The 12,290-nt window shown below is 38.3% G+C and overlaps 1 protein-coding gene across 1 annotated transcript in view; it reads left to right on the top strand.

Moving 5' to 3' along the window:
- ASTN1 (astrotactin 1) overlaps positions 1-12,290 on the top strand; it is a 220,058-nt gene that overhangs the window by 205,995 nt on the left and 1,773 nt on the right. The window contains 5 exon segments of the mRNA XM_070939234.1: positions 2,968-3,119; positions 4,198-4,333; positions 5,540-5,640; positions 8,256-8,439; positions 10,069-10,247. Of these exon segments, the coding sequence (XP_070795335.1) occupies positions 2,968-3,119; positions 4,198-4,333; positions 5,540-5,640; positions 8,256-8,439; positions 10,069-10,247 (752 nt within the window).

Here is a 12,290-nt window from a genome sequence, read left to right as displayed (position 1 = left end):
AATCAAAAGTTGGAATTAAGATTGCCAGGAGAAATATCAACAACCGCAGATATGCAGATGATACCATTTTAATGGCAGAAAGTGAAAAGGAACTAAAGAACCTCTTGATGCAGGTGAAGAAGGAGAGTGCAAAAGTTGGCTTGAAACTCAACATTAAGAAAACTAAGATAATGGCATCTGGCAAATAGATGGGGAAGAAATAGAGGTAGTGACAGATTTTATTTTCCTGGGTTCCAAGATCATCGCAGATGGGGACTGCAGCCAAGAAATTAAAAGATGCTTGTTCCTGGGGAGGAAAGCTATGGCAAATTGAGACAGCATACTAAAAAGCAGAGACATCCCCCTGCCAACAAAAGTACGCATAGTTAAGGCTATGGTTTTCTCAGTTGCAATGTATGCCTATGAAAGTTGGACCATAAAAAAGGCTGAGCGCCAAAGAATTGAGGCCTTTGAACTATGGTGCTGGAGAAGACTCCTGTGAGTCCCTTGGACTGCAAGGCAATCAAATCGGTCAGTCCTAGAGGAGATCAACCCTGACTGCTCTTTAGAAGGCCAGATCCTGAGGATGAAACTCAAATACTTTGGCCACCTAAGGAAGGGTGGACTCACTGGAGAAGAGCCTAATGCTGGGAAAGATTGAGGGCAAAAGAAGAAGGGGATGGCAGAGAATGAGGTGGCTGGATGGAGTCACTGAAGCAGTAGGCGTGAGCTAGGGAGGCAGAGGACAGGAAAGCCTGTCGAAACATTGTCCATGGGGTTGTGATGGGTCGGACATGACTTTGCAACTAACAACAACAACAAGTTTTGGTGAGGTTTTCGTCATTGTGGTTAAAACATTTTCCAACTGTTGAGGCAAAATGGGGGCTTCTGGTTTATTGATTACAGGCATTCCTGATTGCCTGGGATTTTTGGTTTTGGGATTTAATGAGCCTATCTAATAGAATAGATATCTCTGAGACTGAAAATGCCACTGAAAGATGTCAATTAATGTTTAAATCAAATGTAAATACTTCCAGGTGGTGGCAACTGACCAATAAATACCAAATAAATATTTGTTTTTAATTATTGTTTGTGGGAATCAGTTTTGATGCCTAGCAACTACCTGGATTAGACCCTGTAGTTTTCTTGGCAAAGTTTTTCAGACTTGCTTTGCCCTTGCCTCCTTCCTAGGGCTGAGAGAGAAGGACAGGTCACCCAACTGGCTTTGTTCCCAAGGCAGGATTAAAACTCACAGGCTCCCAGTTTCTGGCCAGATGCCTATGACACCTAATTAGCTATTTTTAAAAAACACAGAAAGCAATAAAAACTTATCATCCACTAGTTGATCAAATATAAAGATCCAGATCTTCCGTAAAACTGGAATTTTGAGATCTGAATTACTCCATAATTTAAAAGACTAGCAGAGTTGGTAGGAACCCTAGAGGTCTTCTAATCCAATGCCCTGCTCAACCAGGAGCACTAAATTTAAAGGGAGAAGGAAAAGTAGGAGTTTTTTTTGTCCCTTGAAGCCAGTGCTTCCACTGAAGGGCTGAATTAAAAAGAGGAGGAAGGAGGTTCATCACACAGAGTTTCCTTTCTACATCCAAACATGATGTTGGAAGTTTCTCCCATTCTCTTATTAAACACTTTCTCACTGCTCCTTATGCAGTTTCAACGAACCTCCATTCTTCTGTATTTTCCCACAATAATCTTGGGAAATGGACTGGCCCAAAATCACCCCATGAGCTTCTATAATAAAGAGTAGATTTGAACCTGAGTCTGTCCAGTCCTAAACCACACTTTAACTGCACTATCATACTGAAATTGTTATAGGGAAAACACATCAATTTGTCGGAGCAAAAGCAGTGTATATAACTTGGGGTGCCTTGTGGGTGAATCATTTCATTGTGGCTCTATTACAATAGGGTTCAACCTGGTGTCCGCAGTGATTAATCTACCACTTTCATAACTTGAGCTACTTACTTAAGGATTTAATGAAAAAAAAAATGAATGCATTTGTGTGGCATAATCCAGCATTCCAAACAAGATGAACAAAAAATTGCTCCTTAAAAACGGAGAACAAAATGGATTGAAAGCCAGGAAATATCATTTTAATCTGAATAAAAGAATGAGTTAGGTAACTGTTTAAATGGGTCACTGTGCCCTTTTCAGCTGTAGGGCAGCCAGGCAGGGAGAAATTAAACTGGAAAAGATAAATCTTGACTCACATTAATTTGTAACAGCTATTTTACTCAAATGCCAGCCTATTTTGGAAGAATTCAGGAGAATGTGCTAAGTTTCTTCCCCAAAGACAAGGTCTATGTTGAAAAACTGATTTTCTGGTGGTTCAAGCTGAAGTTGAATATTATCTACACAGTACTGATAAATTACTGCTATTATAAAAAAGCATAAAATTCAACAATGGAAAAGATCTTTTTATTTCAGATGACATTATAAGATGTTTCAAATTTCCACTTGTGCATCAAAGCTCCATGAAATTGATTGTGGGTTAATCTATCTACAATCAGTTGAAGTCAGCTAAAATTAATCAATTTACCCAAGGAACTGTCTCAACACACTGAAACAAGCTATTACACATGACTCTTACCAGAAATGTTCTAAATGCATTTTAATATTCTGCCATTGCTTGCGATGCTTAGCCGCCCTGAGTCTTCGGAGAGGGGCGGCATATAAATTAAATTAATTAAATTAAATTAAATTAAATTAAATTAAATTAAATTAAATTAAATTAAATTAAATTAAATAATGTCAGTTTGCACCATGTAATATGCTTTTCTCAGCCTTTACCCATGTTCAGTTTAAAAACCACTTTGCATTCCTTTCTAGATTAACTATTAGCAGGGTGGTTTTATTCTGGTTAAATAGAGTCCCTTCCTCCTGTATACACATGACTTGTCCCAAAATAAATCTAATTTTCTCACGTAAAGCTCTTCCCCTGACCTCTGCTTTGCACTCTTCTCCCTGCAGGCTAAGGTTATCCACAGTTCATGAGCCTAGCAGTTCTCTGGTGGTGCTGGAATGGGAGCACTCGGAGCCACCAATTGGAGTGCAGATTGTTGATTACCTCATCCGCCAGGAGAAGATCACTGACCGCTTGGACCATTCAAAGGTGGAAACTGGTGAGTGCAGCTGATCCTTTGAAGAGAAATTGTTTACCAAATTGTATCTAGAACACTTCCAATTAAAACATTTAATTAAAATCAAATTCTGTCCCCTTAGCGTTAGATTGGCCTTAAGATATAATATGAAGGAAATAAACTACTGGCATACTCAAGCTCTGAGGGCTTTTTTATTTTCTTTCTGTTTCCCTTTCTTTCTTCAAACATCCATCACATTTTAAACCTTACTGCTTAGTGGAGAGCTAAATGCAAATTATGGAAAATGCAGACTCTTTTCTCATATCTCTGTATATAATTTCAGTAGCAAAATATAACATTACAATAAAGTTGTAATTATTCAGGATTAGCCCAGCAGACTAATCCAAATGAATGCACCCCTTTACTTACTGATACCTAGGAAATAATGAAGAAATGTTCAGCATATCCCAAATTTCCCAGTTTGGATTCTGTTTTGCAGATAATACTGGTTGGATCTGTTCTGACCTCTGAGTTAGTATCCTCATGGTTGTGATGTCCCATTTTTGGGAATTAATTGCCCTATGAACTGTGAGAATGGAACTGGGCTGAAGTTGCCATGATCTAAACTTAGAGGAGGCATGTTTACAGAGAAGAGAAAAGCCAAGAAACTTGTTAAGCAATTTTTTTTTTGCAAGATAATAAGAAAGAATGTAGGATCATAGGAGAAATGTCATCCTGATTATCATTAAATGGGGCAGAAAAAAATGAAATAGTTTAATTAATTAATAAGTACTGTGTAATAAGTATCAAGCACTATTTGCCTATCAACTCATGGTCACACTTCCTTTTCCTCAAAATCTGAGGAATCTGGTAGCATTTTTGTGACTAATACATTTCATTGAAAGGCATAAGCTTTTATTACCTGTAGCTCATTTCTATGTATATTGCAAAGGCTTAGGTCTTTTAATATAAATTGTTAGTCATAAAAAGTGCTGTCTGACACATTTTGATTTTGGGCTACTGTAGATTAAAACTGGCTTTACTTTTCCCACTTCCTTTGTTCCCTGCTCATTTTCCTACCAGTTTTATCACATAATGGCTGGCTTGCCTATTTCCCTAGAGACGGTGCTGAGTTTTGTGGATGACATAATCTCTGGAGCGAAATCGCCTTGTGCGATGCCAGCCCAGGTGCCTGACAAGTTATCTACAACCATTTCCTTGATAATTCGTTGTCTGGAATCCGACACTATGTACATGTAAGTTACAATGACAATAATAGATTATTTTTTTTGCCCTCTTTGAGCTGATAAAATAATAGCCTTCACATACCTTATAAACTTTGTGGGGATAGCGGTGGGGGACAGTCTTCATCAGATTTATTTTGAGCAGGAGCAATACATTTGATGAACACTTCATCAGATTTATTTTGAATCTTTGCTTATTTTGTTGGCAAGATGTTTTAAAGTCTTAAGATTGAGCAATGGAACTTTTATAGATTTTCTAGCTTATAACTTCCAGGAAAGAAAGAGCAAACTGGAGATGGCTCTGCTTTTAGCAATGACTGCAGTGAAATAAAGAACTAGCCCATCTCTTTGTAATTCCTCTCTAAACAAGAGAGATTTGAGATTGCCCACAAATGCTCCAGACAGTTGTTCCTCATGAGGAGACTGCAAGATCATGGTCTCTCATGGGTTTAAAGTTCTGGGAGTTGAAGGAGGGTCATCTTTGCTCAGACTGTTGGCAGCACCTTTAAGGACAATGAGTTCGCCTCCTTCCTTTTCTAATCACTTTTGGAAATTCCTTGTTAACTGCCTTTCAGTTATGAGGAATCTTTGGATCAACAAGGTTTGGACAGCCCCAGTTTCCTTCAATCCATAATGAAAGGAATTTTAAATATAAGTGGAATAAACAGCAAGAGGTACTATAACATTGATTCTGGAAAGTTACTAATGGATAATTTTCCAGATGAATTTGAAATAAGATTTTGAAATTAAAGATACCATTAAAGGAGAAGAACACTTAAATTTGACTAAAACAGAAGGAAGCAAAATACCTTGACACTGCATATATTGAGGAATATTTGTGGAAATACCATACAATAAAATAAATGCATTAATTCTAAGTGAATCTAGGGGTCAGCTTCCTAGGTACACCAGACTAGAAAGATGAGTAGATGAGCTAAATCTACTTTATTGTAAGGCTAACAACACATCTGAAAGTTCCTGCTGCCACTTTTAACTGCTTGGTCCATTAGGTTAGGTCCGTTGTATGTTTTTTTTTTCCTCTGATCGTTAAGCCACTGGGGACTCTTGCCTCTCTTTTCTGATCGTTTCCTAGGCAGCTTCTTTCCCCCCACTTCTTCCCCAAGGTCATTCCCAAATTCCCAAGGTCATTATACTAGGTGATAATCCAGTTGGTTCTTTATAAGATACATCTGGTTATGTTATCCATTCTATTTCCAGGTTCACACTTTGGGGTGTGGATAACACCGGGAGACGCTCAAGGTCAAGTGATGTGACAGTGAAGACTCCTTGTCCAGTCGTGGATGATATCAAGGCTCAAGGTAACTTTATGAGTTTGTAAGTAAGGCACAACTTTCCATCAATAGGAAACACAAAAGCAAAAACAAAAAAGCTTTCACTTAGAAGAATAGTGGCTTATTTTAAACAAAATTATTCTTCGGGTGACAAGCTTATTCTTCCACCCACAAATATTAGAGGTATATTGAATCTTATGTAATTATTTTTTAAAAAAATCTGTGAAAATGTTTGCTTTTTTGTATCCAGTGACATATAGTAAATTTGATCATTTCCCAAGGCAATAGAGCCAAATGTTTTTACATACATAACAAAATTATGAACACACTGAATTCTTTGAATAGGAAGAAATTTCATTCCTTTGGGAATTTTGGCTTTAATATTTCCTTATTATTTATGCAGGAATACCCATTTATTTTCAGCTCTAAAAGAAGACTAGAAGAAATGAATATGTTTATATTAATTGATATCAAGTGTTTTTAATATAGTGAATTAATGAAGTAGAAATTGTAAGCATATTCTATGAGCAGCTGAATCAGCTGGTGTGGAATTTGCAAAAAGAAGGAAAGGAGAGGAAGGAAGACAAAGGGGAGGGGCGGAGCAGGGCAGAGCAGAGCAGAGCAGGGCAAGGCGTATCCAAGCTCTGCAGTTGGTATCATCCACAAACTTGATCAGTTGAAAAAACACAAATCCCTGCATTGATCTTTGAAGACCTCCTTAGTTACTTTCCTCCACTGAGAATTTCCCAGTTATTTCTACTTTTTGCTTTCTCTTTTTTTAACTAGTTAGCAATCCAGAAAATGACAGGTCCTCTTATCTCATTAACTGCTATATTTACTCCAGAGGCAAGATTTACCTTTGCAGAATCCACTTAGTTTTCTTCAGCAAGGCTTGCTTTAGTTGTTTTTCCTTTTATCATTTTTACCAATTTGCCCAGAAGAGACACTAAGCAGAACAACTTACAATTTTTTTTTAATTTGATTTATATGCCGCCCTTCTCCAGAGACTCAGGGCCGCTTACAATGTGCTCAGCAATAGCCTTCATCCTTTTGTATATTTATACAAAGTCAGCTTATTGCCCCCACAACTGGGTCCTCAATCAACCTTGAGCCTTGGCGAGATTCGAACCTGCAGTAATTGCAGGCAGCTGGTCTTAATAACAGGGTGCTTTAGAGCACTGTACTACCAAGGCTCTTTTGGGCCTCCCCATGTCACATTAGCTAACTTCTAGCTTTTAGCCCTGAGCTTTATTTTGAATAATATGTTAATACTTTAAAGGAATGTAAAGATAGACACCATCAGTATCCATTGATTTGATTTGTGTAGTTTCTCAAAATTTCTTAAAATACCTTCTTTTGTTATCTTGATTCCCTAGTGTTACCTTGCTTTTGTTTTTTGCTCTTCTTTGTGCTGTTATTATATTTCCACAGGAAGTGTTATTTTTTACAGGCTGCTGAATAGTGCCACAGAATCATTATAGACCTTTGGTTGTTATATTGTGAAATAAATGTCAGTTTAGCTTGATAGAATGCCTCTTGCCTTTTCCTTTCAGTCTTTCACCATTCAAAGCAGTCAGGAAAACTTAGAAGTCTGAAACCAACTCTCTCAAAAGCTGAGTTTACCCACCTTAGACTGTCTTCCTTCTCAGTTGAGCTGCTTAGTGCTTGCTGTTGACTTTTCCAAAAAAGATCCCTTTATGTGGCACCATCCCTGGTATCTCAGTGTATGAGATGAAGCAGGTGGAAAGATGAAAAAAATGTGAGGACAAGGTACTTGCTTTTCAAGTTGAAGAGCAGAGTATGTTTTGTTTCAGTCAAACCCAGCATTTCCTGTGAAAAGTATAAATTCCAGAATTCAGGAAGGTTGAAGAGCCTGACTACTTCCTGAACAGTTTTGAAAAGTCTTGTCTCAACCACAAGCTGAGGTTTGGACACTTGAAAGTGCTGGAAAGAACTTCAGATCTCTTCCATGGAAGACACATGATCCCTTTCACACTTTTGTCTGTAATGTAAAAGATCATATGATCCATGACATGAACATGGTGAAGCCAGGACATCTGAGATTTTCTTTGTTGTTCTTTTCCAATTATGAGTTATTTTCTTGTAGAGTTCTGCATGTTGATGTGCTATTGGTCAGACCTGTATTTGCCTTCTCAGTGACAATTTAGCCTCAGCCTGTCACTTTTTTCTAATTCTGTGAATCTGTGATCTCTTAATTTTATCTCAGTGCAACCTCTCTGAACCTTAGGATCAGCAATTGGATATACAGTATTAGGGCCCAAAATGTTTTAAGGAAGCAGATGCCTTGAGAGCTGTAGGCTGAAAGCTGATTATGCATCAACTGCATTTAGGCTCTGAAAAAAATTATTTTTCCTAGTTTGGCTGAGAGAAGTCTGAAAGTTCAGCTTACCGCTATTTATATTGCTTCATTAAGTTATTAAATTGGGTTGTAATGCAGATAATAAACCAAATGTAACTAATCAAGGTGAAGGTTCGCTCTTCACCTTGCATGAATAGACAAAGTGACTGCCTCACCTAACCTCATTCAAAGGTGTTAGAGAAAGCTTATCATTTATTAACCAGAACCATGTACAGAAGCCTTATACAGCCATATTTTATCCATTCTTTTTCCCCCAATCCAGAAATAGCTGATAAGATCTACAACCTCTTTAATGGCTACACTAGTGGAAAAGAGCAACAAACAGCTTATAATACCTTGCTGGATTTGGGCTCCCCAAGTCTTCATCGGGTCCTCTATCACTACAATCAGCACTATGAAAGCTTTGGGGAGTTTACTTGGCGCTGTGAGGATGAACTGGGACCTCGGTAAGATGCTCCTCCCTCCCTTCCTCCCCCCCTCCCCTTCCCTGCCTTTCCTTTCTCATATTTCTGAAATTGCTATTGTAATCTTACTTATTCGTTTGTTTTTCACATTTCTGTAATACCCATCTCCCTCAAAGAGGGTTTTGAGTGGTGTACAATAAAATATTGATATATAAAACAATATACTGTATATAAAACTTAAAAAAATAAAAATAAATTAAGAGGAGGCAAGAGATTTAAATTAGTTAAAAGTCTTGAACAAGTAGTTACATTATTGTCAAAGTCGATGCATTCAGATTTATGTTGACCTCATGTGCCATTCTAATGAGACTTGGGTCACTCAGAGCATTACAGAAATGAGGAGACCCATTTCCATAACACTGCCAAGATGCTGCAGGGGTATGGTCACCAGCAGCCCTATGATCTCAGGTTGCCTAACCATGAGTCAAATGATCATGACATGCTGAGCAACTAGGACCATTCAAAAGGAATTGTTTTCCAGCTCTCACAGTCTCTAAAGGATCATAATAAAACTTAGAAATCAGGTGATGGAGCCTCTACTTCTAGGCAGGTGATAGGCTATGTGATTGTCAAGATCTATTATTTTGCAAATTCTTGCTTAACCAGGAGGGTGGATCATTGCTCCACTTTTTACATTTTTCTCTTTCATACTAGTGTATTTCTCCTCCAGCTCGAGACAAACATTCCCTTCCACCCCAAATTGCTGCAAGAGGAAATCATGTTCATAGGAGAGTACCCATTATACTTTTGCCTTTGATCAAGCATGTTCACAGGTTTTTGTATTGCTTCAGTTAATTGAATTGTTGTGACACAAAAGAACTCAGTGTTTATGTTGCAGAAAATGAAACCCTCAAACAGAATTAAATTCTTTCAGGGTCAAACTTAGTGAGCAGATAAGGATCTGAAATTGTATATCTCTTCTCCTCATTCTTTGCAAAATAAAGGTGATTGTTATGGAATTTCCCTGTCTGTTACTCTTCCAACAATCTAGGATAAATTAGATTTTGTTTCCAGATGGAAATTGATCTCCACCCTTATTTTAAATTCAAATGGAGCAAAGAGCTCTACATATACGGGTCATGCACATAGCCAATTTGTTATGCTTTCTCCAGAATTAGGAGGAACTATATTGGCGTAAATCATGCTGCCCCTGAATGTTTCTCTGAAACGTGCTATGCTATGCCACTCTTCTTACAGCTCTAGCATGCAACCCCATAAAATTGGTTGGCTATCTTCTCATCAAAAATTCCTTTCCTGACCAATATCACCAAGTACAGGAAAAGCTGCCCTTAGTTATCCCACAAAATGTATTTCAGGGCAGTACTTTACTCCCTGGGTGCTCTGCCTTTTTTGCCAATGTATGGTCTCACTATCAATCACTAGTTGGATGCAAAGTGCCAGACTCATCTGTCTCTCTTGCCTGCCTTCTAGCAGCTGTTTGGATTTGTGTAGTCCAGTGCAGCTTCTGCATAAGTATTGATGAAGAGCCAGAGTTCAAGAAAGAAGTTTTGGGATGCCTCAGTGTTTCACGTTCATGATTCTCATTACAATGTATTGCTGTCCGATATGCCATATCCAAACCCACTACCCTTGCATTGTTTCTTTCTGCAGAAAAGCTGGTCTTATCCTTTCCCAGCTTGGGGATCTAAGTGGCTGGTGCCACAGCCTTTTACAAGAGCCCAAAATCAGTCTTCAGCGCACAACGCTCAAATTCCTTGCCTGCCGCTACAGTGAGATCAAACCATATGGATTCAATTGGCTGGAGCTGAGTCGTGACCTGAAGAAAACATGTGAGGAGCAGATGCTGAATGTTCTTTACAATGACTATGGAGACAAAGACAACTGAGCAGGCTCACGGAAAGACATCAAAAGAACTTCCTCAGAATTGGGAAGACGGGGAGTTTATAGGAGCAGGTTGTTGGGGTTTTTACATGGATATTCAACACACCAGATAGATCTCTAATGATAGCGCTGCTTACAGAGAGAGAGAGAGAATGTTTGTTTCTGTTGACTTAGTTGATTTCACATGGTACAAAGCTTTCCTATCTTTGCAAGTGATGTGATACCTAGTGTGGTTATGGGAGATGTTATCTTTGGAATGAGGGAATTGCTCTGCTTATTTTACCAAGATATTCCTTAGTCTTGTGTGGGGAGGTATTACTGCATGTGTGTGATCCACCACAAAAAACACTCCTAGAACAGCAACCTGTTCTACTCTACACAAGTAACGCCACTGATACAAGGACATACACAGATGCACATGAAATAAAACAGAATAACCAAAGCTAACAAAATTCTAAACAATCAGCAACAGGAAGAAGAATGCAAGCATGTTTAAAGGAAAGGATAAAATACATAGAATGAATTAACTAAATATCTTCCATAGAAAAGTTCCTTTATGTGATGTCTGCCTCATTTCCTTTTATAGCAGCCGTTCCTTTGTTATTTCACTTTTGAATTTCTTCCTAGGGTAGTCAGAGCATTTCTTCTTGCAGTTCCCATTTGGATATGCATCACTGAGACACGTTACAGTTTCATGAAAGATTTCAAAGATGCCAAACGGCCGAGACCACAACATAGTTTAGGAGCTTCCATAGCTTCCAATGCTTCCTATGAAACAAATACTAAAATCATAGCATCAAAACTCAATTTTGCCATTAGGAAATGCAAATAAAAGAAAGTACAGAAGTTGAAGTTGTTTGATAGGGGAACCAGTCATTTATATTGGGAGCTATTAGATGTAAATTTAAAATAAAATTTAGAGTATCTTAACCCACAGCCATCCAGCCTGCACCAGCAGTTATTAAGACTTGATTGCAATTAGTGCAATAACGTAAGTGGGAAGAAAAGTGCATCCATGGTTGTAGAGGTAGAAATTAAGAAGCAATTGATCTAATAGGTTTGCTACATTTGGAACAAGGCTTTGCCATCGGTATTATGCTGTTTTGGTCAGTTTCTGTACACTCGGCATTTTGTTACCAGGATATATAATTAGATTTATAATTTACAAATGTATGAATATGTGGTGAACTTCCTTGCAGCTGCTGCTGCTGAGCCAGAAAGCAGTTGGCAGTGGGGGTCTGTGATTTGCTGAAGAGCTTCACCTATGTTTGGCTGCTACAGCCAAGTCTTTTTTTCACCTCTTCAAGAGTCATTTAAACCAGGTGTCTCTGCCATCCAAACAGTTGGCCCTTGTTGAACATGCCCACAAAGGAGATGATAACAGGAAATCTTAGAGCCAGGCAGTGCCCAGTAGGATTAATGTCCAGTTATTCTAGAAACCTACCTGTCCATTTCTGGGGTTTCTTGTTGCCTTGTACATACTCTGCAAATATTCTGAGCCAAGAACTTCTCAGGGAAATTGAGCTAGAGAAACCTTTATCTGCACCAGGTAAAAATGATCTTCAGGAACATAGCTAGAATCATAAGATGAGCCATGACTAAACTCAGCTCAGCAATTTTTTATTTGCCAATGGTAACAAAAGAACCCCCCCTCCCCCAAAGGTGAGAGCTGTAATTACGGAAGCTTTCAACTCCTGAGAAAGGCAACATACTCCAATAGGAATGAGGGAACCTCAAACAGTTGGCTCTATTCCAACTCTATTGGAAAAGGCTTTGGCTTCCTCTCATTCCATCACAATCTAAAGCTTCTTTCAAAATATTTGGAAACTTGGTAATTATGTACATATATGTTCTGCCCATCAATATTTGCCTATCCTAAGGATACTTTCAGATTACAAATATCTGAATATACTTCTAAAATGTAGAGTCTATCTTAGACTATATTGCAGAACATGGTCTGAAAAAATGTGCATTTTTAAAATCTTCCTTGT

This window comes from Pituophis catenifer, unplaced genomic scaffold (assembly GCF_029215685.1).
Source record: "Pituophis catenifer annectens isolate HBS135680 unplaced genomic scaffold, rPitCat1.0.hap2 SCAF_3, whole genome shotgun sequence".
NCBI lineage: Eukaryota > Metazoa > Chordata > Lepidosauria > Squamata > Colubridae > Pituophis > Pituophis catenifer.
This window is presented reverse-complemented; position numbering and strand designations above follow the sequence as displayed.